Source organism: Mustela nigripes, chromosome 11, assembly GCF_022355385.1.
Source record: "Mustela nigripes isolate SB6536 chromosome 11, MUSNIG.SB6536, whole genome shotgun sequence".
NCBI classification, from domain to species: Eukaryota; Metazoa; Chordata; class Mammalia; order Carnivora; family Mustelidae; genus Mustela; species Mustela nigripes.
In genome coordinates, this window is record NC_081567.1 from 9,353,254 (window position 1) to 9,380,772 (window position 27,519).

The 27,519-nt window shown below is 59.5% G+C and overlaps 2 protein-coding genes across 3 annotated transcripts in view; one reads left to right on the plus strand and one right to left on the minus strand.

Annotated features, from left to right (window-relative positions):
• The first annotated feature begins 20,430 nt into the window (after positions 1-20,430).
• Positions 20,431-22,595, plus strand: FZD9 (frizzled class receptor 9). The gene has a single exon (XM_059415936.1). The coding sequence runs from the start codon at positions 20,431-20,433 to the stop codon at positions 22,228-22,230; it is 1,800 nt and encodes a 599-aa protein (XP_059271919.1). The 3' UTR covers positions 22,231-22,595.
• A 3,461-nt stretch (positions 22,596-26,056) lies between these two features.
• The window catches only part of BAZ1B (bromodomain adjacent to zinc finger domain 1B), a 67,861-nt gene continuing 66,398 nt past the window's right edge, over positions 26,057-27,519 (minus strand). Inside the window, exon 20 of one of the 2 annotated variants that reach the window (XM_059414678.1) lies at positions 26,057-27,456. The gene's annotated coding sequence lies outside the window, so the exon portion shown is untranslated. Of the gene's footprint in view, positions 27,481-27,519 lie in introns of both variants that reach the window. The other variant, XM_059414677.1, reaches the window with a different exon arrangement.

Consider the following 27,519-nt stretch of genomic DNA (forward strand, 5'->3'; position numbering starts at 1 on the left):
GCCAGGAGTGGATTTCCCAGAGAGCGGCTGGGACCCTGGTAGGGTGTGATCTTGCCTCAAATAGGTCACTTTTCCAGCCGGTCACTTTCTCCCACTGTTGCTGACCCAGAGGCAGCTGGCAACCCGGCTTGCCCGAGGACAGGAGGCGGACGGGAGGGCAGTGAGCAGACCGCCTTCCCCTGTCCTGCCTTCTACCTCCCAGAGCCTCAGTCCTATGCCGGGGTGGGGCCGTGGAGGAGGCCTGGGCTGCCGGCAGAGACAGTGGGCCCGAGACCGTGGGGTCCTTGCTTAAAATGCACTCCGGCCCCACTCCCAGGAGTCCAGGACCTGGCGCCTCCATGGTGAGGAGCTCCCCAAACTGCCTTTGGGACCCCCCGCCTGAGGAGTCTCACCCCAATACCCAACCTGGGTCACGGTCACCCTAAGTTCCTCCTTCCCATTCTGTGTCTCCGTTTCACGGGAGGCCCTGATGGTGTAGCGGGGGGTCCTGACTCGGGATTTTCTGTGGACGGACGGCAGCCCAGCCCCGACCCTTATTCCTCAGCACCTCTGATCTTTCCCCAACTTTCCTTGGCCGAGGGTTTGTACTGGTTTGTACTGACCCCTCGGCAGTGGGCCTGGGCCAGCCCGGAAGTCAGCAGTCTTGGCCTGGTGGCCGGGGCTGCAGGGGACCCCACCAGCGGCTCCGTCTGGGAGGGGCCCCCCCACCCCCGCCGGGGATGAGGGGCAGGCAGCCAGCCTGGTGCCCGGTGGGGAGGAGGAGGTGGAAACTTTGTCCTGATGGTCAAATGAGGCATGACCGGAGGGCGGGGCCTGGGGGCGGAGGGCTTGGCCGGGCCAGCTCTGTTCCATGCACAAGCGTGTGCCCGATGCCATGTGGCTATTTTTACTCCTGCCAAGGAAACAGTGTGATTTATGGGAGGCCTGGTCCCCTTCAGGGCTGTGTTATAAATACACCTGGCCCCACACTCTCGTTCACTTGGAGAGGAAGCTCGGGCCCTGTCCTGTGTGGCCTCTCTCCTGCCTCCCTCCCGGGCCTCCCTGGGTCGTGCCCACATGGGGCCTTTTTGAGGGGTATCTTCCCCCTCCCCGCCAGCCCGTGGTAGCTCAGCTCTCAGTCAGGCCTCAGGATGAGTGGGTTTATCAAATACTTTCAGAAGGGAAAGTTGTGGGTGGCTCAGTGTGTTAAAGCCTCTGCCTTCAGCTCAGGTCATGATCTCGGGGTCCTGGGATCGAGCCCTGCATCAGACTCTGCTCAGCGGGGAGCCTGCTTCCTCCTCTCTCTCTGCCTGCCTCTCTGCCTACTTGTTATCTCTGTCTGTCAAATAAATAAATAAAATCTTAAAAAAAAAAAAAAGTGAGAGTTGCCCGGCTCCGATGGGTCAAAGAAGAGAAAGGTTTTGTACTGGGGGTTCGCACTGCCTTCACAGGCCAGCCCAGGTCACAAGAAGGAGAGAGGGCAGGAGGGAGACAAGCTTAGGAAACACTCTGCCCCTCCTCCAACTGTGCCCCTCTGACCAGCGCCCCATCCTGGAGTGGAGTGGCCAGACAGAGAGGGCATCCACATATCTGCCTTGAGGGGCCTCTCTGGGCCTGGACCGGTCCCCGGAGAGATCCTGCCTCGGGAGCGTCATCTGGGCTGTTCCATGTGTCAGGTCCTGGGCAAGTCCCTTGAGTTCTCTGACCCTCCAGATTTTCTTCTGAAAATGGGCACCGAGATGCCTACGTCCTGGGTGGACGTGCGTGAGATTCAGGCCAGGCCGGATGCACAGGGAGGGGCTCAGGGCCAGCAGCCCAGGTCTGACCTCATCATCTTCCTCTGAGAAGCCCTGGCCTTGCCCCTCCACTGTGTCCCGGCGGGAGGCAGGGTTGCCTCCCCTTCACCCCCTTGGGGACGTAGCTCGGTTGCTCCCAGGAGGGGATCGCTCTGTGCGGCGGCCGCTTCGGAGAAGTCCATGTCCAAACCCGGCCGAGCAAGGGCAGGAGGATCCTGTCCCAGATGCTAGAAGTCACAAGGGGTCCCCGGGGTCACCGCAGAGTGCCAGTCCGCTATGGCCACAGCAATGCTGCCTGACAAGCCCCTCGAAAACCCAGAAGCTTGAAGCAACGAACATTTTTGCCGAGTCTGCAGTCCGGGGGCAGCCGGGTCGTACAAGCCCTTTCCCAGGCTCTGCTCACCTCCTGTCTCTCTGCACGGATTCCTTTGGCCATAGCCAGTCTCAACCAAGGCCAACTTAAATGGGGTGGGAGGCACACTCCTCCCATGGAGGGGGTCCCCGGGGAGGGAGGGACCCAACGATCTCCTGGACTAACTTTGCCATCTGCCCTGGACCAGGATAGAGGATCCCGGAGATACTCAGGGGTGAGCAGAGGGAGAGGGGACAGATGTTGCGCCATCCCTGTGCCCCAGCTCCTTCGAGAGCCTTCGGGCTTCTGTCTTGAGGGTGGGAGGTGGAGAGAAATGCTCGGTGATTCCTGTGCTCTGCTGTTCTGCGGTTCTGAGCAGGGACAGGCCCCTGCAAAGAGGAAGAGGAGAGGGGAAGAGAGGCCCAACCCCGCAGCTGCACCATCTTGAAAAGGAATGAACTTTCCTTCTGGTACCTCCCTCCGTAACTGACCAAGATCCGGGCTTGGAGAAATGACTCTGAACCGTAGAGTTTCTGATGAGGAAAACAACCCAGACAGGAGGAAAGAGGGCAGGGGTGGGGTCCTCTAGTCCCTTTCCCTGGGAATTATGGGAAAGGAAGGGACTGAGGCGTGTGACCCCACCTGGGCCTCCGGATAGATGGAGAGGGGTTCTCTCGCCCTGCTGCTTGTTGGGACCATGAACGAAACCCCCTGGGCCGAGCCACATCAAAGCAGACACAGGGGCCAACATGGTGAGGCAGGAGAAGCCTGACACAGAGCTCTCCAAGGCCCATCTGAGTGCGTCCTGCGGGCGAGCCCTGGGTTAGAAGCCAGGGGTCAGCTCCGGGGACGGCTGTGATGGTCAAGGTGCCGCTCAGCTGAGGGCGACCGGGCCCAACCCAGGCCTGCATCCTGGGGACCTGCCCGACACCAGCAGGGACCAGCACAGCCCCCTGGGCAAGCAGGAAGCTGGACCCTCACCCCTCGCTCCCTGTGCATCCTGGCCGCCCTCTCTGAGAGCAGGGAGGTGTGTGCTACCATTGGCACCACTGTCCCCCAGAAGAGGTCAGAGCAGTTCACTCTCTTGCTTAACGTTCGTGGCCAGCCCCTCGCCCGGGGGGCAGGCGTCCACTCTCTGACTTCTCTGACTCTCTATCCCCCCCAGCCCACAGCTGGCGCAGCCACGCCAAAGCTGGCAGAGACCTCTAGCTGTCCCTTGATATGCTTCCTCCCCTTTTCCCATGGCATTTGAACCCCTGAGTTCGAGCTGGACATGTGGCCACCCAGAATAATCTCTTGGCTGTCCTTGTGACTAGGGTGATTACAAACCAAGTTCTAGCCAACAGGTTATAAACAGTGTCACCTGTCAGCTTCTGAAAGCCTTCCTTCAAAAAACACTGACATGTATATTTCCCCCCCGCCTTCTTCTTCACCTCCTTCATGCCATTGCCTGGAATGTGGGTGCAATGGCTGGGACTCTAACTGCCATTTTGGGCCAAGAGGTCAAAACCCACATTCCAGGGATGTGTGGGGAGAGCTGGCAAGAGCCTGGGTCCCTGAAGAATTCATGGAGCCGAGCCACCGCGTCAGCCCTGACTGCCTCCCTCCGGACTTTTCCATGAGAAGGGGGGCAGGGGGCGGGGAGAGAAGCTTCTATCTTGTTGAAGCCACTGCCTTTCTATCCCTGTCACGAACACACTGAAATTCTCCCTGTTTCCAGAATGAGCCACATCCTGCCACACCACCAGATCTTTGCACCTGCCTTTCTCTTTCCCTGCATTTTCTTGTCCCCACTACCACCCGACAGCCTGAGAAACTACTGTTTACCTTTAAAAACACCCCAGACGTCCTCTTCCTTGTGAAGAAATCTAAAACTACACTGATTGGGGGCGCCTGGGTGGTTCAGTGGGTTAAGCCGCTGCCTTCGGCTCAGGTCATGATCTCAGGGTCCTGGGATTGAGTCCCACGTCAGGCTCTCTGCTCAGCAGGGAGCCTGCTTCCTTCTCTCTCTCTCTCTGCTTGCCTCTCAGTGTACTTGTAATTTCTCTCTGTCAAATAAATAAATAAAAAAATCTTAAAAAAAAAAACTACACTGATTGTAGGTCATTCATGAGCCATTTCTTCTCTTTTTACTTGCATTTTACTCTTAAACTCTCAGAGTTAGCTGCTCCCAGTGGCGGGTTCCCCCACCGGGGCTCACCCCGGCATCAGTGCCCCAGTGCCCTCCGATGCCTGTCTCGCCCGCCCAGCAGCACGCTCCTGGGCAACTTCGTGCCTTTACTCTCCTGATCCTTCAGGAAGTGCGATTCATCCGTGGGGTCTGGCGGGTGTAAGCAGGGCCAGGGTGATTGTGAGTCCCAATCCAGCCCTTTCTGTCATTCTGTCCCCCTCACACCTGCCCCGGGCCGACAAGAGGGTGGCAAGACGGTGAGGGTCAGCCCAAGCCAAGGGCAGACCAGGAGACCACACACCCGGGCTGTGCTGGGAACAGTGCTGGGCGATGGGGGCTTCGGCCAGCGCCGTGGGGGATGGCCCAGGTGTCAGGGCTGCAGAACGGAGGAGAAGGGCACGCCTGGAAAGCATAGATTCCCCTCCCAAAACCTTACACAGCCCAGCCCCGGTGGACAGTCTGGCTCTTATTGTTCCAGCTGGCGAAGGGCCTCAGGCTGGTCCGCTTCTGCTCCCAGATCTCTGGGAGACTGACTTACAGGGGACCCTCCCTGGAGCCAGCCTTGTTCCTAGCAGGGACGTTGTCAGAGTGCTGGACCCCTCCTGGACGGAGCTCCCCTGCCTCCTCGTGCTGTGCCCAAAGACCAGGTGACCCCGTTTGGAGGACGGGCCCCTGCTCCCAGGGGACAGGAGGGCTGGGCCATGCACAGCGGACCCCCAGCCCGGCCTCAGAGCCACATGTCTTGAGAACAGACAGCGCCCCAACTCCAGACTGAGCTCTGCCCTCTGACTGTGTCCGCATGGGACCACCCCGAAGTCAGTATGTCGGAGAGGAAACCCATCTGCCCCTAAAGGTTCTTTGTTGTCCAGTTCTTACAGAGAAAGGCGTTGGGAGGACCAGTGTGATGAAAACAAGCAGGACGGATTCAGGATCGTCCCCGGACTGGCCGCTGAACGGGGCCGTGAGAAACCAAGGTATGCCCAGGTTTCTAAGCACCAAGCCCGGGCAGATGTGCTGTCTCCCATGCGGTGAGGACAGAGCAAAGTCATCGGGACCGGCAGGGGCGGGGGCCTACAGGAAGCCAGTTGCGACCCCGGTAAGCCGGAGATGTCTGTGGGACTCACAGGGGGACAGACAGACGGCAGAGTGGAGACCAACATCAGGCTCTCAGGGGGGATGCCCAAGCTCAGAGGCAGGCCAGGTCAGAGACCTACAAATGACAGAGGTCCTTGTTGGGAAAAACAGTGCTGCCTTGTCAGCGCTCGGAGAGTAAGGGGAAGTTGAGGCACAGCAGCAAGGTACAGTCAAGGTCAGGGAACCAGAGGCCTTTTCCGAGGATCTAGAATGTAAGCGCCACACGGGTAGGAACCCTGTCCCTTTTTTTTTTTTTTTTTTTTAAGATTTTATTTCTTTATTTGACAGAGAGAGATCACAAGCAGGCAGAGAGGCAGGCAGAGAGAGAGGAGGAAGCAGGCTCCCTGCTGAACAGAGAGCCCGATGCGGGGCTCGATCCCAGGACCCTCGGATCATGACCTGAGCCGAAGGCAGAGGCTTCCCAGGCGCCCCATGGGACCCATCCCTTGCCTGCTTCCCTCACCTTGGCCTCCTGGGGAGCCTCCTAGACGCTCCCAGGGGGCGCTGGCCACGCCCCCCCACCCCGAAGTTTCCCCCGTGGCATCAGACCCGCTTTGCCAGCGGGCGCACTGCTTTTAAGGGAAGACAGTGAGGGCAGCAGGACTTGGGGCTGGAGGAGGTGGAGACAGACGCTGTCAGGAAGTGGGCGCACCTGCCCGGCCGTGGGAGGGGGGAGGCGGGTGGGAGTGGGGGGGTGGGAGAACCAAGCAGAAGATGGGGGGGTGGGAGGGCTAATGCGAGGGGTATGTGCACCCCCCCGCATCCCCAATGCCAGGGGTATGTGCACCCCCCCCCCGCATCCCCAATGCCAGGGGTATGTGCACCCCCCCCGCATCCCCGCAGGGCAGGGTGGGGGCTCAGCTTGCACCTGAGCGGGGCTGGGGCCCCCGGAGGACAAGGAAAGCCTGACCTTCTCACGCCCCTCCCGGTATGGACAAGCGGGGTGCAGGCCCAGAGTCTCCTACTCCCCAACTCAGGGAGCCCAAGGGACTTGTCCAGGTCAGGCAGCCTGGCAAGGAGCTTGCGGCCCTCCAGGCACCAGCCCCTCCCCAGCACTTTCTGCAACGGGAGGCCATTTCCTTCGCCGAGATCACAGCCCCCCGAGGTGACACAGCTGGGACTGGAGCCCGGGCACGGCCATCCGCCCCAGAACCCTTTCCGCCCGCCCGTCAGCTTCTGTGTCCTGGGCCTGGGAGCCCCTGCCGGGGGTCCCTGGCTTCTTGCTTCCCCTCTGGAGGCAGCCCTGGGTGAGAGCGGAGACCCGGAGCCGGGTGGGACTGGGCGGCCTAAACCATCCGCGGGGCCTGTTCTCTCGGGGGCCCACGAAACGGGGTTGGGGACCCCGCCTTCCGTTCTGCCCCTGTGGTCACACAGCGACCATGGCCATGGGGTTGGGGCTGGGGGAAAAGAAAACCCCAACACCCCGCTTTCCACCCCAGGCCCCAAATTCTCTGTATTTGTTTATTTACCTTGGAAAAGGCCCCACGGCCCAGGCAGGAAATGGGCCAATTTCAGGAGGCTCGGCCAGGCTGGGGAACAAGGAAGCACATTGTGCTCCGGGCCCGGCTGCTCCCCACCCTGGGCCTGCCGCGGGAGCCCGGAGAGGGGGATCTGCGTGGGGGCCCGGCAGGAAGGAAGCGTGGGGCCGAGGGGCTGCCAGCGCTCCGAGCCGGCCGGCCGTGAAAGGGCTTCTGTGCGGGGGCGGGACGCGCACCCACCCCTCCCGGGAGAGGATGAGGCACGGATTCGAGACGGGGGCGGCCCCTCGCTGCGGCCTGGGGCCCTCTTGGCGTGACCTGCTGGCTCGGCTTGGAGGGCTTCTGGCCCAGCTGCCCACTCCCACCCCATCTCCTCCCAGGCAGATGCCACCCTTCAGTGGGGGGACGTCCTGCCCTCAGCCTCCCCTCGTGGTCCCGGCTCCTGCAGGCCGCTGGCACAACGTCAGGCCTCCCTGCACAGGAGACTGTAGGCCGGAGCGTCCTGTGGTCAGAGCCCTGCCCGGCTGACGAGGGCAAAGCCGGTGAGCAGCCTGATGTCACCAGGGAAGCCGCTGGGGAGGGCTGGCCCTTCCGCAGCTCTGGACTCTTCTACCAGCAGGCCGTGTGCAGACAGGCTGACCCTTCATTCATTCGTCCATTCAACCAGGGCACACTCCCTTCTTATCTATTCCTGCAGCCCTGACTTGGGCAGTGGTCCCTTTCTGGGTCCCAGAGCACTGCCCCATCTCTAGGGATCTTCTTCGGACACTTCCTACTGCTGCCCCCCGCCATGCTCAGGCCCCAGCACACCAGGGACCGGGTCCGGGGGTGCCACGCGGGGTTCGGGGTGAGACGGATTTCTCCCACCCAGCACTCGGTGCGGCTTCGGGATGCACATGTCCTTCCAGGGCGGGAAGAGTCTGAGAGGCCTCAGAATTGGGATGAAAACCTGGAATCCGGGACGGCCCCTCCCACCCCTGCGCCGTGCCCCTCACCCCTCCTGCCCATGCACGTTGGTCTCCGCCTGGGTGGGCAGCCCCACTGGCAGGGACTGGCTCTGTCTCCTCACTGTGTCCGCAGAGGCGGGCCGTAGCAGGTGCCCAGCAAATGGGTACGGGGTGAGGAAGCAGGAAAGGAAGGGGCGACGAGCGAAGGAAGGAAAAGACCAGAATACAAGGAGAGATCACGCGGTTCCAGAAGCCTGGGCTCGGTGTTTAAATGTATCCGTTCTCCAGAATCAATCTAGAACATCAACAGACGAATCTCTAAATCCAATAGGGTTATTTATGGAAGTGGATGACAGAGCTCGTCTAGAGGACAATCCAACAAGAGCCAAGACCATGGCCCACATAAACTGCAGAGACAAGGACCCGCCCTTCAGCTGTGAAAGGTGAAGTCCACGTTCACAGTCATGAAGCCAATGGGTCCCGCCCGTTCCCTGTGTGTGCAGCCGCCAGGGGCAGAGCCGTGCATGTCCCGCTCCGTGAGGAGCAGCTCTTCCCCGGGGGACCCACCAGAACGTTCCATGAGTCCCCTTTCACAGCGCCCACCATTTCCACCAAAGGAAACTGAGGCCAAAGGAGTTAGGGCTCTGTCTGGCTCAGGGTTCACCTGCTGTGTCCCAGGCCCAGTTCTAAGCACTTGGATCTGACAACCCACGCTGCGGGCACTGTTACGAACCAGTCCCGCAGGAATACCCCCGCGCCGTGTGACATGCTGGCCCATGCTTATAAAGGAGGCTTTGAAAGGGTCCGACACCCATCAAGTGAGAAGAAGCTACAGAATGATCCATGCGCTGAGAGGAGACGCGGGGAAACTCCCGTTCTGCACGCGTGTACACGTGGGGACGAATGTGAGGGCATGGAAGTTTCCGGACACGAACAAAATGAGACCCGCAGCATCACCTCTGCAGAGGGGAAATGGACGGGGACCTTTGGATTTGGCCCTATACTTCATGCGCCCCTTTCCTTCTGCAATGATGAAGAAGAAAAACATGCACAAAATCACAGTGTCCCCACCGAGACTTGTTATCACAAGAGCACCTGCGTGGGGCGCCTGGGTGGCTCAGTGGGTTAAGCCTCTGCCTTCGGCTCAGGTCATGATCTCAGGGTCCTGGGATCGAGCCCCACATCGGGCTCTCTGGGAGTCTACTTCCCTCTCTCTCTCTCTCTGCCTGCCTCTCTGCCTGCTTGTGATCTCTGTCAAATAAATAAATAAAATCTTTAAAAAAAAAAAAAAAGATGCGCCTCTCCTTCATGGGGCCACAACCCCGTGACCCGTCTCCTGCCAGAGGTCCCACCACCTCATGCCATGACCCTGGTTTTCCGCCTAGGAATTTTGGGGGGACGGACACAGCCTATTAGCAAGCCCCAAACTGGAGACAGCCCAAATGTCCATCAACAGGAGGACACAACTGTGCCAGGCCCCTCGGACGGGGCCCCACCCGGCAACGAGAGCAAACGCGTCGCGGAGCCTCGCAGCCCCGCAGAGGAGTGGCCCAGACGCCACGCCGAGCCCAAGCAGCCAGACACAAAGAGCGAGCACCGCCCGGTTCCATTTATACCCGGGGCAGGAACAGGTGCGGCTAAGCTGGGCGGCGGGGGCAGTGGGAACCTCGGAGTGTGCGGTGGAGGGGGGGGACCCGAGGCAGCGCTGGGGGGTAGCCCGCCCGCTCCGTTTCTTGAGCTGGGGCGTGGTCACGTGGCCTTATTTGCTTTGTTAATAATTGGTCGAGCGGGACCCACAAGACTTGTGCATTTTAACACAAATTCTATTGCAATAAAGAAAAAAACTATCGGCATGCAGCACCTTAATTCCAATGGGGACCCGGGACAGCTCAGTCTGTTGAGCTTCTCCATTCTTTTTTTTTTTTTTTAAAGACTTTATTTATTTATTTACAGAGACAGAGATCACAACTAGGCAGCGAGGCAGGCAGAGAGAGAGAGGAGGAAGCAAGCTCCCCACTGAGCAGAATGCCCGATGTGGGGCTCGATCCCAGGACCCTGGGATCATGACCTGAGCCGAAGGCAGTGGCTTTAACCCACTGAGCCACCCAGGTACCTCCCATTTCATTTTTTATTATAAACTCATGTCAACTCTAAAGCTTGCACAGAGCATAATGCTAGGGTTTTTTTTTTTAATATATGTGATTATAAATTATATATATTATATTCCTTTCTCTTTAAAAAGAGTAAGTCAGGGGTGCCTGGGTGGCTCAGTGGGTTAAAGCCTCTGCCTTCGGCTCAGGTCATGATCTCAGGGTTCTGGGATCGAGTCCCACATCGGGCTCTCTGCTCAGCAAGGAGCCTGCTTCCTCCTCTCTCTCTCTCTGCCTGCCTCTCTGTCTACTTGTGATCTGTCTGTCAAATAAATAAATAAATCTTAAAAAAAAAAAAAAAAAAGAGTAAGTCAGAAAGCAACAGTGATGATGAGTCTGGGGACTGGGACCCTGGGCTCCCTGAACGGGAGGCGGACCCCAGCCAGGAAGCTGAACGCTGAGCCCAGGGCAAGGCCTTGCTCACTAGGCTGGGCCTTTCAGTTCTGACCCTACAGAAAGTGGGAGCCAGTAGAGACACAGGCGCAGAGTCGATGTGGTATGTCACAGAGATCCAGTCTGTCCTTGAGGGAGGCCCCCCGGGGGTCAGGAGACGGGGGAGGGGGCCCCAGGTGTGGGTGGACCCAGGGATATTTCTAGCCTGGAGGGGCCCGGGGAAGGTCTGCAGGGCTCTCCCAGGGCGACTCTCCCTCCCTCCCAGAAGAAAGTTCTCTTTGCCCAGGCCCGAGAGGGAGAGAAGGGAATCCTTCCAGGCAAGGAGAGACGGACAGAAGCTCCTGTCAGTGCGTATGCCCCCACTGTGGCACCGGGGGCAGCATGAAGCCGGCCGGTCCACACCCGGTGCCGTCTTACCCGTCAGGCCCCATGGGTGCCACGTCAGGGCCCATGACAATTCTGGGGACTCTCCAAAACACTTTCATTTAAAAACAGAATTAGGGGGATGCCTGGATGGCTCAGTCGGTTAAGCTGCTGCCTTCGGCTCAGGTCATGATCCCAGAGTGCTGGGATCGAGTCCCACATCGGGCTCCTTGCTCGGCAGGGAGCCTGCTTCTCTCTCTAACTCTGCCTGCTTGTGTGCGCGCGCTCTCTCTCTCTCTCTCTGACAAATAAATAAATACATAAAATCTTTAAAAAAAAAAATTAGGGGTGTCAGTCATTAAGCGTCTGCTTTCAGCTCAGGTCATGATCCCGGGGTCCTGGGATCGAGCCCTCACATTGAGCTCCCTGCTCAGTGGGGAGCCTGCTTCTCCTTCTCCCTTTGGCTTGTGTTCCCCCTCTTGCTGTGCCTCTCTCTGTCAAATAAATAAATAAAATCTTAAAAATAAATAATAAAATAAAATAAATAAAAATAGAGTTAAAAAGCTTAGCAAGTCAAAAAGCATTTTCATATAGAATATTAGTATAGTCATCTTTACGCTCACGTAGCTGTCAAACGTAATCTTTAATATTGTTTTTACTGGAGGAAGGGGCCCCGGAAGGTCAAAGCGTGTAAGTCACATGCAGCGGTGGTGGCACCTGGGGACAAGAGCTTGGTAGCCCGGAGTCCTGGAGAGAGTGCCCGAGGCCCGTGCACGCGTGTGCCGAGGGAGGGTGGCAAATGAGCCAAACTGAGCTCCGGCCCTGCTGTGCGCCACGGGGAAGCCGCCCCAGCACCCCAGAGCCCCCGCACGGCAGCCCAGCGACAATGCACGGGTTACCTGAGATGACAGCCACCGGGCACGGTTTGCACACATGCCGCTGCATCCAGAGACCGTGTTCTGAACCCTCCTGCGACAGGGCCGCGCGGGGCCTGGAGGCCTCCAAGATCCACCTGGGGTCTGCCCTGGGCCGGAGCCTGCAGAAGTGGTAGCCCAGGCCCCCGGAGGAGACATGTGGGAGGGGGAGCTCCTGTCCTTCGCATGCAGTCACCCTGCCCTTCCTCTCCGCGGCAGCGGCACCCGGGAAGGGCCAGGACCCGGGAAGAACCAGGAGGGACCGGGAGGAGGCACGAGCTCCCTGCCTGCGCGGCAGCCCTCCGTGGGAGTGACCGGAGGACAGGGCCTGCCTGGCAGGGATGACCTAGATAGAGAGGTAAGGCGGGGCACAGGCCAAGGGCAGCCCGAGGCCCAGCTCAGCTCTACGCCTCAATCCACTGGTCTTGAAACGAGGCCAACAAGGTCATGGGTAGGAAAGGGCCTCACCAGACCCAGGGAGCATCGGGACGGGAATCCGAAAGCCCTGGAGCCTGAGGGGGGAGGCAGTCTGGGTCCTGAAGAGGTAGGAGGCCTTCTCTGGGCTGTTGGTGGCGGGGGAGCCTTGGCTTTTCCTCCACCCCTGGCTGAGGGATGCCACGGTCTGCAGTGGCTAAAGGTCACGCCTCGGCATCTGACAGGCCTTGTTAGGCTTCTGCCCTCACAGCTGGTGGGGCCTGGAGCCAGGCTCCTGCGTGGGCCGCAGGCCGGGCTGCGGGGGGGTGGCGGGAGACCCAGGACCATCCAGTCTGGACCCTCCCCAGGCAGGGGCCGCGGAAGGGTGCGGTGAGCCCCTTGGCCGGGAACAGGCAGAGGACTTGTCCCAGGAGAAGCCCCAGAGGGCTCCCCCCCACCCCTGCAGACAGCAGCCTCAGAGAGGGTGGGGGTTCTCAACTCCAGGCTGGGGAGCGCGAGGCCCGTACCCCCTGCCCCAGACCCGAGCCCAGGGACCCCCGTCTGCGCGGGGCAGGGCGGCGGCGGCGGCGGCCAGGCTGGGGCCTCCTTCCTCCCCGCTCCGCAGCTGAGGTTACTTTTTTCCCCTCTGCTGCTGCTGAATTTCCCCTCGAGTTGGATAAATAACCAGCAGGTTCCAACGTCAACGAAACAGGAGCTCGCGCTGCCGCACAAAAGCGGCTTTCAGTCGCGGCCGGCGCCTCCGGGGCCCGTCCTGGCCGCAGGGCGGTGCAGCAGCCCCGGCCGGGTTGGGAACGGACTCCGGAGGGGGACTCCCGGGAAGTGGCGCGCCCCTGTGCCCCACCCCATGCACTCGCAGACGCCGTGCCCCTTCCCGGCAGCACCCCCAAAGGGCCTGCTTCCTACTGCCAACTCAGCACCCCTCTGCCCCAGAGGCCTTTCTTCTTCCCTCGCCCCCGGAAAGCCCCCCCCCCCCCCAGCACTCACACGCGGGTCCCCTCTTTGGATTCTGGCCTGCGCGCAGCAGAGCCCACGCTTGTCCTTTGCCCCCGTGGCTCTCAGCACAGACCCAGCAGTGCACACCCTCCCTCAAAACCATCCCAGGCTCCCCATGGCCTGAGGGTAAATCCCCATCTCCCCTAGGATCCAGAGCCCCGCCAGCTGCCTCTTTTCTCCCTCCAAAGCTTTTGCAAAGGCTGTGCCCTCTGTCTAGAACACCCTTCCCTCTCTTCTGCCTGGACTCCCACTTGGCTTTGAGACCCAGGTCCCGCACCACCTTTGGATGTCGGCCCTGGGGCCTCTCTGTAATCACGGATGTCAGCTGACATCACAGGGGTGCCCTTCTCTCCCTGACTGCCCCCTCCCGTGAGCAACAGGACAGCAGGCGCCCAGTCTGGCCCGTCCCGTATCCCCAGCATCTAGCCCTGTCTAAGTTGTGTGTGCAAAGGGGGCAGTCAGTGAAGGCTTGCTACCAAATATTGCTGCAAAATCACATTAACATTCCACGTACACAAACTGAATGCAAACTACGCTGTATTGACCCCAGTCCAGCACCTGGGGACTGGGGGAGGGGGGTGGGGGAGGCAAGGGAGAAGGTACGAGACAACTTTTAAGATTTTATGTATTTACTTATTTGCCAGAGAGAGAACGAGAGCACAAGGAGGCAGAAAGGCAGGCAGAAGCAGAGAAAGAAGCAGGCTCCCTACTGAGCAAGGAGCCCGATGCCGGACTTGATCCCAGGACCCCGGGATCCTGACCTGGCTAAAGGCAGCGGATTAACCGACTGAGCCACCCAGGCGTCCCTCATTAGCGTTATTTTTTAACCCTGGCATTGTTGCTTGCTCCTTGGTCAGTAGCTTGAACTGTCTCTAGGCCCGTTCCCTCACCTAAAAATTAAAATAAATAATAACCAGCTCGTCAGGTGTTAAGAGAACTAAATAAAATATAAATTAATACTTAATAAATGATACTTATCTTTAACCGCCTTTTGCACAGTACCGGCCAGTTATTATCTATAGCAGTCACATAATGTATGAGTTACTAATATTTTAATGTGTTGCTTCCCAGTAAGACATTTGCACTTTAACCAGAAGATAGTCATTATCTGCGTCGATCGTGGCGATGATCTCACAAGTATGGCCACGTGTCGGAACTCACCAAATTCAAATATGGAAACTCTACGTCAATGGTGTACCTCAAGCATGCTGTAAAAACTTCACACACCAATTGATCCGTCAAGTTCTTGGGCTCTACGCTGTAAAAATAAAACCACAAACACATTCAGGACTTGACAAACATTTTCTGTAAAGAGCCAAAGAGTCAAAGTTTTCCATTTTGTGGCCCATGTGGTCTCGGTCGCAACGACTCACCTCTGCCATCATAGCTCAAAGACCAGAAACTCCGTGTCAACCAGTGAGTGCGGTCTTGTTCCAATAAAACTTTATTTACAGAAACAGGCAGCGGGCCAGGTTTGGCCTGTGGAGCACAGTTTGTAGACCCGGAACATAAATACAGACACTCATAGATTCGTATGGTGATAGAAATTGTAATAGAAGCCACCTAAATGTCTATCTAAAGGGGGTTACTGAGTAATTGATCAGAATTCCACACTGTGGGAATCAGAGGGACAATTAAAAAGAATGGGTTGGATCCCATGTATTGACATGGAAAGATATTCGTGACAGATTTTTTGTTTCAACTATTTTATTATAAGAATTTAAAAATAGAAAAGCTGGAATCCAGCCCCACATCGGGCTCTCTCCTCAGCAGGGAGCCTGCTTCCTCCTCTCTCTGCCTGCCTCTCTGCCTAATTGTGATCTCTGTCAAATAAATAAATAAAATCTTTTAAAAATAAATAAATAAAATATACAGAAAAGTTAAGCCAAATTTATAGTTGAGCGCCTGAAGGCTCACTGTGTAGATTCAATCATTAACATTTTGCTGCACTTAAAATAATACTTTTTTTAAAGATTTTATTTATTTATTTGACAGACAGATCACAAGTAGGCAGAGAGGCAGGCAGAGAGACAGAGGGGGAAGCAGGCTTCCTGCTGAGCAGAGAGCCCGACGCAGGACTTGATCCCAGGACTCGATCCCAGGACCCTGAGATCACGACCTGAGCGGAAGGCAGAGGCTTAACCCGCTGAGCCACCCAGGCGCCCCAATGTATTTATTTTCATCATTTCTCCATCCATCTACCCAGGACCAATTTTTAGGTGAGAGAAACGAGGTATAAAATATATGATATTGGGGTGCCTGGGTGGCTCAGTCGGCTGAGCGTCCAACTTTTGATTTCGGCTCAGGTCATGATCTCAGGGTCGTGATATCGAACCCCCTGGCGGGCTCTGCACTGAGCGTGGAGCCTGCTTGAGATTCTCCCTCTCTCCCTCTGCCCCTCCCCCCAACTCCACTCTCCCAGTCTTTCTTCCTCAAAAAAGAAAAGTACAATATTAATTCCATTTTAGTAAAACAAAAAGCAAGAAAAGACTGTACTGAGCGTGTGTGTGTTGGCAAAGTCTAGGAGAAAGTATCAAAAGAGCTGCCTGACCTCTTTTTTTTTTTTTCCCCCCAGATTTTATTTCTCTAGCCAGGGCGGGGCGGGGCGGGGGTGGTGGTGGTGGGCACAAGCAGGCAGAGCAGCAGAGGGAGAGGGAAAAGCAGGCTCCCTGCTGAGCAGGGAACACGATGCGGGGCTCCATCCTGCTTGATCCTGGGACCCTGGGATCATGACCTGAGCCAAAGGCAGAGCCCCCAGGGACCCAAGAGGCACCTGCACTCTTAACGCCCATTCCCCGAGGGCTGGGTTTGTAAAGAGAAGGCGGACATGAACATTTTGCATCTCTCCTCACCTCTAACGCTGATGAGTGGTGAGCCTGGGGAATGCCCTAACAAGGATTTTTAAAAATTCTTCTTTAGTAAGAATGGAACAGTCTCGTCCAGCCTTTGACATCGTCATCAAGGGAAACGGACTCAGAACCAGGGTTCAAGTTTGGGGGAGGTGGGCGCATTCCCCCATTCCCAGAGCCCCGGCAAGCATGTCAGCCAGCCCTGCCCTGTGCGCAGGGGGTGTGTGCGCACACAGGAACGACCAGGCCCCTGCGTGTCCCTGCAGAGGCGTGCGCTGACCTCACCCCTGCCGCCCAGTCCCAGCGCTCAGGAGGAGCAGGTGCATCTGTGGACTTTCCAGGTCCCCCCGGCCACCTCCACGGCCCACACCAGCAGCAGCCCTCCTGCCGGACATCCTGGGCACCTAGAGAAGGGGCCGGCTGAGCCTGCTTCTTCACACAAACACCTCTGTGCTCAACCTCTAATCGCTACACTTCCCCATCCGCAGGCCCCACCGGCTCTTCCAGAAAGATCTACAGGCACCTTCTCATGGCAGCATGTTTTTCATTCAACAAACATTTATGGGAAGTCGCTCCAGGCCAGGCACCTATGACACCCAGGTGCTTCCAGGCTTGTGGGGAAGACAGGCACAAGTGTGGAGGCCACAGGGCACAGAGGCGGGCACCAGGGCCATCAGGCCGGCGGTCGTCCTGGAGAAGGCAGGATCAGAGCCAAGCAAGGGCAGGGCAGCAAGTGTCCAGTGGGGGAGACAGGTGGCCATAGGGAGGACGTGCTGAGAAGGGCCTCCGGGAGTGCACGCCAGGGAGACGAGGGGTGCTGGGCATGAGGAGGAAGGGGTGTCCCTACCCACATGTGCAGGGCCCCCTAGAAGGAGCCCAGAGGGGTTCACGACCACCTCGCCCCTGTCTCCGGCCCCTCTGCCCAGCGAAGCGGGAGTGGGGGGTGGGCACCGATGGTAATCCCCCTCCTCCATCCGCTCCCTTTCAGTGAGCCCTGGGCTATTGTTCCCCCTTTGTAAAGACAGAGATCGAGTGACAAAGCCGGGTGGGTGGGCAGGCGGCTTCTCTCCAGGCAGCATCTGCATGGGGGAGGGGCCCTTCCACAGCCCCCACCTCTGGCTTCCCAGGAGCAACTGTTGCCATGGTGACAGGCCTGGCATTTCCCCCCCACACACCCCACCCCAGGAGCGCCCTCACCATTGCCGCTGGCAGAAGAAGGGCCCCCAGCCTCCTCTCCGCCCTGCTGGGGGGCAGGGGCACAGAAGTCCCTGCTCTTGGGTCCCTTGCGGGTAGTGGGAAGCCTTCACCGTCCTCGGTCTCCGCACCCGGCTGGAGCCCCCACTTCCCACCGGCACCCTGACATGGGGCCCCGCTGCCATTCATACACCTCGGCCTCCCCGGGGAGCCAGGCGCACAGAGAAATAAAGTGTCCCCCTGGCCCTTGAGCAGCTGCTGGTATTGGGGTGCAGCAGGGGCGGAGGGGGGGCTAACAGCTCCTGAGTCACAGGGAGGGGACAGTGGGTAGGCAAGGACCCTGGGCCCCCGGAGCAGAGCCTCCAGGAGAATTGGGAGGGGGGGCTTGAGAGGTGATGCTGGAGACTGGTGTGCCCAGCAGAGCAGAAGACCAGAGCCTCCTGGGTGCGGGAGATTGGCAGTGTGACGGAGGGACTTGACATGGTGCTCCCAGTGGGGCCGGGGGAGTCATGGCAGGAGATGGGGGCTATGGCTCAAAGGCCATCCGCTGTCCTCCCCAGGAGCACAAGCTTCACCACGGGCAATGGGGAGCCGCCACTGGAATTCTGGGAAACTCTTATCCCAACCAGACAGACAGTCAACGCCGGGTCCTTTTTGGCAAGATACCAGACCTCCTTGGGAAGTTCAAGATCTCGCAGCCGAACGGCTCGTGGCTCCGGTGGGCCGGGTGTGGACGAGGCGCTGGGCACTGGGCTGCACGCATCTCCAGGGACGCCCAGTCTTGTGGGGCCCCGCGGAGAGCACAGGCTGGGTGTGGGCAGAGCATGCGCCTTCCCTTCTCCTTTCCCTGCCCCAGCGTGGCTCTGGGTGGTGGGAGTTGCGGGGGAAGCTGCTGAGCACGTCATCCTGAGTCCCCACCACGGGGCAGGTACCCTTCCTGTGCTGGTGACAGGCAGCCTCACACAGGGACAGAGCCTGAAGGCCCACCCTGCCCCTGTCGAGCTGTGTAATCCGAGCAAATAGCTTGGTTTTCCACGCCTCAATTTCTCTTCTGTAAAATGATGACAGAATTCCTTGGCAGGACCATTATGAGGGTTAGAATGGTCACGGTGGGAAGTGCCTGGCCCAGGGTCTGTGTAGCTCGTGGGAGGTTGTGGGTCCATCTCTTGGACTCCCTGCAGAGCAAGACTCTCCTGTGGCCCCTTGTGCTCTAGGTCCCCTGAGCAGCAGCTAGGGCGGCTGGACCGCTGGGGGCTGAGCCTGGGTCTTCCAGGTACCCCTTCCAGCGGGGAGAGCAGACGTGAGGACAGTGGACTCCTAAGGTATCCGTGGGACGTCGCTGTGCAGGCCCCTCTGCTCTGAGGCACAGGAAGGAGAATGGGGCTCCCTGGGGGCTGCTGGGGCAGTGACTACAGGTTCTCTAGCCAGAGAGGACTCCCAGGGAAAATCCTGTGCCCAGGGAGCTCAGGGGAAGGGTGGAGAGAAGGGGGGACACTGGGATGTTAAAATGAAGTCCTCCAAATACTATATGATTTCGCTTATATGTGCAATCTAAAGACAAAACAAAACTCACAGATACAGAGAGCAGATTGGGGGGGGGGGGTGCAAAATGGGTGAAGGGGACCAAGAGGTACAAACTTCCAGTGATACGTAAGTCTGGGGGATGCCCCGTACAAGCTGGTGACCACAGTCTGTAGCGCTGTATCCTACGCCTGAGAACTTAGAAGAGTGAATCCTGGAAGTTCTCATTGCAAGTGAAAACAAATGAGTCACTATGTACGGTGACAGATGGTGAGGAGACTTAACTGGTGATTAGTTCCCGGTGTAGACAAACAGCGAATCACGTTGTACACCTGAAACTAATGTTGTGTGTCAATTACACTCTGATTTAAAAAGCCGGGTCCTGGGGCACTTGGCTGGCGGAACCGGTGGAACCTGCAGCTCTGGATCTCAGTGTCATGAGTTTGAGCCCCACCTTGGCTTTAGAGATTACTCTAAAAAAAAAAAAAAAAAAAAAAAAATCTCGGGACACCTGGGTGGCTCAGTGGGTTAAAGCCTCGGCCTTTGGCTCAGGTCATGATCTCAGGGTCCTGGAATGGAGCCCCGCATCGGGCTCTCTGCTCAGCAGGGAGTCAGCTTCCCTTCCTCTCTCTCTACCTGCCTCTCTGCCTACTTGTGATCTCTGTCTGTCAAATAAATAAATAAAATCTTTTTAAAAAAATCTTAAAGAATAAATAAATAAAAAGCCGAGTCCTTCACCTTTGAGGGAAGCACTTTTTAAGCCGCTCCCAAAGGTGTCAAGGTGGCAAGCTAGAGAGCGGAGCCTCTAGCGACAGGGCGACACCACGTGCCCCCCACCCCAGCCCAGAGGAGTACAGCAACCTTATGGACCCAGTATAGGGGTGGGGGACGCCTGGCTGGCTCAGTCGGTAAAGTAAGTGATCCTTGAGCCCCGCCCCCCCCACCCTCCACCCCCGTCCCCCCCCACCCCCGCCCCAGGTTGCAAGTTCGAGTGTGGGGTCCGGAGTCAGACAGTCCCAGACGCAGCACTTAATATGTCCGGGTGCCTGGGTATGTCACTCCTCTCTGAGGCTCGGGCTCCCCACCTGGGTGGCGGAGAAGAGACGAGGAGGTCATGGGCGCAGTGTGACCGATAAGCAGGACGCGTGCAACAAATGAGTTGCTCGTTTACACAGGATCGTCCGCCTGTGTTGCAGGGAAGGAAACTGAGGCTGAGGGAGGGGAGCCAGGTCGCAGGCTGCACTTGAGCTGCCACTGAGTCCAAGGCCCAGGCTTCCCAACGCGTGGAGGCCTCAGGAATGGTCTGCCGCCTGAGGTAAAGAGAGGCGACCCCGGGATGAAGGGCAGGGGAACCTTGCAGCTGTCTTGTCGCGGGGACCGTAGGGTAACAAGAGCGTGAGCGCGCGGCCAGACGCGGCGCCTTTAAAGCCCGGCGGAGGGGCGTGCCCGGCGGCGCGGAGGACCCGCCCCTGGGCGTGTCCGCCCGGCGCCCCGCCCCGAGGCTTGTAGCGGCGGCCCGGGGAGGAGGCGCCGGCTCTGGCTCCGCGGCCGCTCGACTGGCAGCGGCGGCGGCGGCTCGGTGGGCTCGGCGCCTCCTCTCCCTCGGGCGGCTTCCCTGCGCGCTGCCGGGGCGCCCGGACGCACGCGGGCGGCTCGGCGATGGCCCGCGCCCCGCGACGTGGCGGGCGGGCACGGGGACGCCGGACGGCGCGGCCCGAGTGAGCCGGGGCCGCCCTCCCGCCCTCGGCCGGGGCCGCCCGGGATGGCCGTGCCGCCGCTCGGCCGGGCGCCGCTGCTGCTGCTGTGGCAGCTGCTGGCGGCGGGCGGCGCGGCGCTGGAGATCGGCCGCTTCGACCCGGAGCGCGGGCGCGGGCCGGCGCCCTGCCAGGCGGTGGAGATCCCCATGTGCCGCGGCATCGGCTACAACCTGACCCGCATGCCCAACCTGCTGGGCCACACGTCGCAGGGCGAGGCGGCCGCGGAGCTGGCGGAGTTCGCGCCGCTCGTGCAGTACGGCTGCCACAGCCACCTGCGCTTCTTCCTGTGCTCGCTGTACGCGCCCATGTGCACCGACCAGGTGTCGACGCCCATCCCCGCCTGCCGGCCCATGTGCGAGCAGGCGCGCCTGCGCTGCGCCCCCATCATGGAGCAGTTCCACTTCGGCTGGCCGGACTCGCTGGACTGCGCGCGGCTGCCCACGCGCAACGACCCGCACGCGCTCTGCATGGAGGCGCCCGAGAACGCCACGGCCGGCCCCGCCGAGCCCCACAAGGGCCTGGGCATGCTGCCCGTGGCGCCCCGGCCCGCGCGGCCCCCCGGCGACCCGGCCTCGGGCCCTGGCCCCGGCGGCGGCGGCGGCGGCGGCGGCACCTGCGAGAACCCGGAGAAGTTCCAGTACGTGGAGAAGAGCCGCTCGTGCGCGCCGCGCTGCGGGCCCGGCGTCGAGGTGTTCTGGTCGCGGCGTGACAAGGACTTCGCGCTCGTCTGGATGGCCGTGTGGTCGGCGCTGTGCTTCTTCTCCACGGCCTTCACCGTGCTCACCTTCCTGCTGGAGCCGCACCGCTTCCAGTACCCCGAGCGCCCCATCATCTTCCTGTCCATGTGCTACAACGTCTACTCGCTGGCCTTCCTCATCCGCGCGGTGGCCGGCGCGCAGAGCGTGGCCTGCGACCAGGAGGCGGGCGCCCTGTACGTGATCCAGGAGGGCCTGGAGAACACGGGCTGCACCCTCGTCTTCCTGCTGCTCTACTACTTCGGCATGGCCAGCTCGCTGTGGTGGGTGGTGCTGACCCTCACCTGGTTCCTGGCCGCCGGCAAGAAGTGGGGCCACGAGGCCATCGAGGCCCATGGCAGCTACTTCCACATGGCGGCCTGGGGCCTGCCGGCCCTCAAGACCATCGTCATCCTGACGCTGCGCAAGGTGGCAGGGGACGAGCTCACGGGGCTCTGCTACGTGGCCAGCATGGATGCGGCGGCCCTGACGGGCTTCGTGCTGGTGCCTCTCTCCTGCTACCTGGTGCTGGGCACCAGCTTCCTCCTGACCGGCTTCGTGGCCCTCTTCCACATCCGCAAGATCATGAAGACGGGCGGCACCAACACGGAGAAGCTGGAGAAACTCATGGTCAAGATTGGGGTCTTCTCCATCCTCTACACGGTGCCCGCCACCTGCGTCATCGTGTGCTACGTCTACGAACGCCTCAACATGGACTTCTGGCGCCTTCGGGCCACAGAGCAGCCCTGCTCGGCTGCCAGCATGCCCGGGGGCCGGAGGGACTGCTCGCTCCCAGGGGGCTCGGTGCCCACCGTGGCTGTCTTTATGCTCAAAATCTTCATGTCGCTGGTGGTGGGCATCACCAGCGGTGTCTGGGTGTGGAGCTCTAAGACTTTCCAGACCTGGCAGAGCCTGTGCCACCGTAAGATGGCAGCTGGCCGGGCCCGGGCCAAGGCCTGCCGGGCTCCGGGGGGCTACGGCCGTGGCACCCACTGCCACTACAAGGCCCCCACCGTGGTCTTGCACATGACTAAGACGGACCCTTCTCTGGAGAACCCCACGCACCTCTAGGGACCCAGGCCTGCGCGGGGCGGCTGTTGCCTGCCCCCCCGCCCCCCCTCCGGAGGAGACAGCTGACTAGCAGCTGCCCAGCTGTCAAGGTCAGGCAAGTGAGTTCGAGGGGCCAAGGACCAGGGCGGGGAGACTCTGCCGCTGCCACCCTCAGTTGCTGGGACCAAGTGAGGCTCCCTCCCCGGCAGCGGCCGAGGGCAGGGAGTGGGCCTGGCCAGGTCCCCACAGGGTCCTGGGGGAGCGTGTGGCGAGGAGGAGGGGCAGAAGGGGGCGTGGTCCAGCAGGGAGTTTATTTAATGATGTAATTTATTGTTGAGTTTCTCTGGAAGCTGTGACTGGAATTAAACCCCCCACCCCGTGTGGCACTGCTGAGTCCTCCGTGGGCCGGGCAGGGGGAAGGTCGGAGGGTGAGAGCCCTGCGGGAGTCTCCCCGGTGGGCAGAGCTGGGGGGGTGCTGGCCTCCTGTGCTGGGCCCAGTTCTCGGGCTCCCCACCGCTCAGGAGGGCGTCCCTGTGGAGCAGCAGTTTCTGCAGAGGTCCCCGTGTGTGTGCGTGTACTCATGTGTTTTCCACACTTGCCTGTCTCTGCTCCTTTGCCTGAGTCCTGAGCTCCTGTTTCGAAGAGTGTGCGTGGGACGCCTGCTGGAGCCCTCCAGGATCCCCTGGGAGGACACCTGTGGCCTCGGGGACTCTAACCTGTCTGCGGGCTGTGAGTGAGGCTGCTTTCTTCACTTGCATGGAAATCAGGGCATCTACCTGTCTCCAAGGTTCCCTTGGAGGCTCAGGACCTGATCCCGCCTATTCGGGTCCTGCTGTCCCTTCTGGGGCCTGAGGGCTGCCAGGTGTGCTGGCGGCCCCCTCGCTCCCTGGGGTCCTCGTCAGGACGCCCCAACACCTCCCCTCAATTCTCTGGGGGGAGTGGAGATGGGCCCAGACTGGTGTGTGGGCATCTTGGTGGCTCAGACGTGGGGACATGGGGAGCCCTGGAGTCCAGTCGGAACGGGGCGCCCAGCTCTGGAGGCTGCGGAAGGATTTGAGGTGTGGAGAGCTGCTGTGAGAGATGGAGCAGGAGCAGGGGCGCGCACACCCGTGTGTCAGGGGACGGGGAAAAGTACATGTGTGTCTGTGCACCAGGGAAGCCCAGGGCGGCGGGGACCTGCCATCTCTGCCCACTGTAAGGAGTGTGTGGCCATCCCACGGAGACCCCCATCAACCCGGGGCCGCAGGTGGGGGTCAGACCCCAGAGCCCCATCTTGGCCTCTGCTCTAGCCACTGTGGCTTCAGCCAGGTGAGGGTCTTTGTCACCATCCCAAGCCAGCACTCTGTGTCACTGCCGGGAGGCCCCAAGGCTCCAGCCTCCCCTCCGAGGACGCCTGTTCCCGGTCAGTAGTAGGGCTGAGTTCCCGAAGCCGGAGGCTCTCAGACTGGAGCTCTTCGCCCTGCACCAACCACCAGTCTCAGCGGGGCAGCGGGACAAGAAAGACACCAACTGAAGATCAAACAGGTGGTGTCAAATTCCCATCGGGAGTTGAGAGTAAAGGGCTGTCCCTCTCCCACAAGGATTGGCCTTGACCCCCAGGGGAACTCTTGGTGTGGGGGGGCTGGGCACCTGTGCTTATGCATTTCCTGCATAGCCTTCCCCCCCCCCCCCCCCCCCCCAAAGCCTTCCCCCTCACGGAGCACACAGGAAGTCCTCTGGCCTTTTTTTTTTTTTTTTAAAATCAGTAAAGCCAAGCCTCATCACTCCCTGTGAGGGTCCTTGACTGAGTGATTGCACTTGTTGAAGGCGACAGGGGCCCGGGACAGATGGGGGGCAAAGTGGCTGCATTAAACTGGGCTGGCGGGCCGGTCTGCACGGAGCAGAGCTGAAGCTGCCGAGGGGAGCAGGGGCAGCAGAAGTCAAAGAAGATTCTGGAGACCAGGGAAGAGAGAGGCAGGTGACATGTGCATTAGGAGTGGTACCGGTCCACCCCTGTCCCTTGCCAGTCAGTGGCCAGGGAGCGGTGGTGGTCAGCTAGGTCCTGCCCAGCAGAAACAAGTTTTGGGTTTCCAGAACAACAGGGAGGGGAGAGGTGGCCTGTGGCTTCTCAGCACTGGGGGACACTGGAAAAGTCCCAGAGCGTGGAGGAGAGGGAAGAGGGAGACCTTTTACAGAAGGCTTCAGTTGGATCCTCCTCTGCCGTTTTAGACACAGGGGAGGCGTGGAGGGCTTGGGGCTGGAGCTCACACGGCCAGGCAGCGTGCGGCCTCCAGAGCCTCTGATCTCCACCGCACCCCGGATGCCAGCGGGAAGGCAGGTGTTAGAACCTAGGGCGGTTTTGTCCAGAGAAACCCCTCCCACAGCGGGGCCTCCCCCAAGCCTCGCAAAGGAAATTCCAGAACCCAGGGGAAGCGCCTCAGAAACCAACACCTGCTGGCCTGTGCACGGGGTGCCCCTGGCCCCTCCTAGCCACGGCCCTGGCGCACATCTGCACACTCCCTGCGGCCCATGCCTGGCCCGCCGGCTGAACCTGTGTGGGGGAGGCCCGAGGTAAGGGGACTTCTTAGTCCTGACCTTGGTATTAGTTCCACGTTAACGGTGCGAAGTTCCCAGGAGGCAGCGGTGGTCCCGGGTGGTCAGTAGCTGCTCTCCCTGCCTGCTCTCAGCCGCACCCCTGCATAGTCACGGAAGCAGCACCCCCCTTCCTGCCCGGCTTGAGTTTCTCACTCAGCGCCCTGCCTGAGGACGCCCCGGCTCCGTATCCAGACCCCACCTCACCGCCACCCCTGACACAGTTCCGCGGCCTCCACAGCGACAGGGTCTGAGGAGGCGGCAGCATGGGCAGGACGAGGGGGAGGGCTCTGCTCAGGCCCCCATTTGCAGGAAAAAGTACTCTTTCCCCCGTTCGCAGGAGTCAGCCCCCCGTCAGGTGGCTCCCGTAAGGTCACACCCTTGGCAGGGAGGCTGATGGTTTAACAGGACCAGGGCACCCTAGATGAAGAGACATGGCCCCATGGGTGCCATCCTGGGGCACCTTGCAAAACCCACTGGGGAACAGGACTTGGCGGACGTGGCCAGACCCCCGTGTCTGGCTGTGACCGTGTAGGAAATGCTCAGAGGTCACACAGCTCCCTTCATCAGAGCCAGAGCGCTGGCCACATTGGAGCTGACCTTGGGGCAGGTGCCCCCTACCCCACCCCGCCACCAGCCCCCGGAGAACTGAAACTCCCCAGTGCTTGGCGCAGGCCTGGCTCCAGGCCCACACTCAGCAAGGCCACAGAGCAGCGGGGGTAGAACCTGCACCCAGGGCTTCGGGCTCGCCTCTGGTTTCTTTTGGTTGGGTGGCCCAGAGCCAGAGTTCCACCTCTCTGGGGATGGGGACACACAGTGGGCTCGGCAGCATCTGAGTTCTGCAAGCTGGTGGCCGCCTAGCAGTGACCTACTGCGGATCAAGCACTCGGACTTCAACAGTCCTCAGCACAGAAAACAAATGAAGACGCAGCCGTGCGGGGGGAACGGCTGCAGGGAATGGGAGTTCATGGTTTTCACTCTCCGTGTCGAGTGCTTGAAATTTTCCTTCAGGGGTTGTAAAATGTCAGGAGTTGCCCCAAAATTAAGTCCTCAAGCGCTATACAAATGCCCACAGTGGAGTCTTTAAGAGCATTTTGCCTGAATTCCTACAATTCTAATGAAAATTTTGGGGAGAGGGGGTTAGGGACAAGGCCAGAAGCTTGAAGGTCACGCGTCGGGTGTCCTCTTGCTCCAAGAGGCAGCCGGACCAGCTCTCCGGACTCTGCACGATCCGCTCCCTCCCCGCAAAGACAAAGATTCACCAGAAGCGTTTCTTCTTTATAAACACAAGTACATAATGTTTATTTGAAATTCCAATTTATTACAAGTTTACCCTTTAATGGGGCCTTTCCTCCTTAAAGACAATTAGAAAAGAAAAAAAAAAAAAAAACAAACAAAACCAACCACAAACAGTTCAGGTGTCACTGAAGTGGGAACACAGGAGTCTCACTGCGAACAAGAACAGACCGGCTCTGGGGTCAGAGGCGGTGCGCGGTGCCGGCGGCTGGGATAATGGAACTGGAGCATCAGTGCTAAGCCCGAGCCTGTGGGAGCAGGGGCCGGAACCCCATCCAGCAGCCACTGGAGCAGACCCCCAGCCTCCAGGCAGGGCAGGCGGGGTGAGGCAGGGACCACACCTTGAAGTTCTGTATTAAGAGGCTTCATTCTCAAGTTCTCGGAGCTGCAGTCCCCTTGGTGGACAGCTTTTCCCTTAACTTAAATAGGTACAGAGGAGCTGAGGTGCTCACATTTTCTAAATTCAAAGCTGATAGAAAAGAAAATTAAACCCTGTTTTGCATTTTTATCAAAATCTGCCATAAAAGGGAAAGACCACGAAGTCCCGCCTCACTAGAAGGACTGGCGCCAGCGGGAGGGGCCAGGCGGAGCCCCCCCCCCCCCCCGCCCCGCCCCGGAGGGCCCCGGACCCTGCCAGATTCAGCTTCTCGATCGGGGAGCTCCACATCTGCATCCGCATCCGAGTCCAGAACAGGCTCAGAACAGGCTCGGGAGGAGGGAGGAGGCGGCTGGAGATGGAGAAGGCAGAAATGGCTGCCAGGGCAGGCAGAGGGACGTCCCCGCCCCGCCGGGTCCCCGCCGCTTGCCCCGCGGAGGACGGGCTGAGGGAGGAGCCGGGCGAAGTAAAGCAAACACGTTATCGTATAAACTGTACTGTACATGTGCCAAAGCAAGATGACAGGAGTATTTTACAAGATGTTCTTTATACAATATCACTGCTGAAACAAGCAACTTTCGGTAACTAGAAAAGTCCATTTAAAAAAAATTAAACATTTAAATTCTTCCTGCTTTTCTTCTGCTCCCCTAAGAGCTTGTGTCTGGTATGTGGGTGGGCTGGGCTCCAACACCCCTCTGGCCAGATCCATCCAGGTGAAGGTCACGTGCACGATGAGAAGCAGGGCTCCAGTCTCTACATGAAGTGCCTTAGGTTCTTTGTGGGTTTTTTAGGTTTTTTTTTCAGTTTTTTTTTTGTTTTTGATTTTGTAGGGGTGAGGTGGGGCGGGAGAGGGGCGAGAGCCGTCACAAAGAAGGGGAGGGGTATTCAGGAATGGCTCCAGGACATGTCCCTTTACTCTGCCAAGAGCAACAACTCAGAGGGCATGAGTGTCTCCTGATGCTGGTGAACACCGAATGCGGAATGGCACTCACGGCTACCGTCACCTGAAGGGGGAGGGGCAGGACGGGCTTCAAGAAACAAGACTGTGTGTAAAGAGAAATTAAAAA

What these genes read in the sequence shown, in the direction of transcription:
- FZD9 (XM_059415936.1), top strand. Translation starts at nt 20,431, where the DNA reads ATGGCCGTGCCGCCGCTCGGCCGGGCGCCGCTGCTGCTGCTGTGGCAG.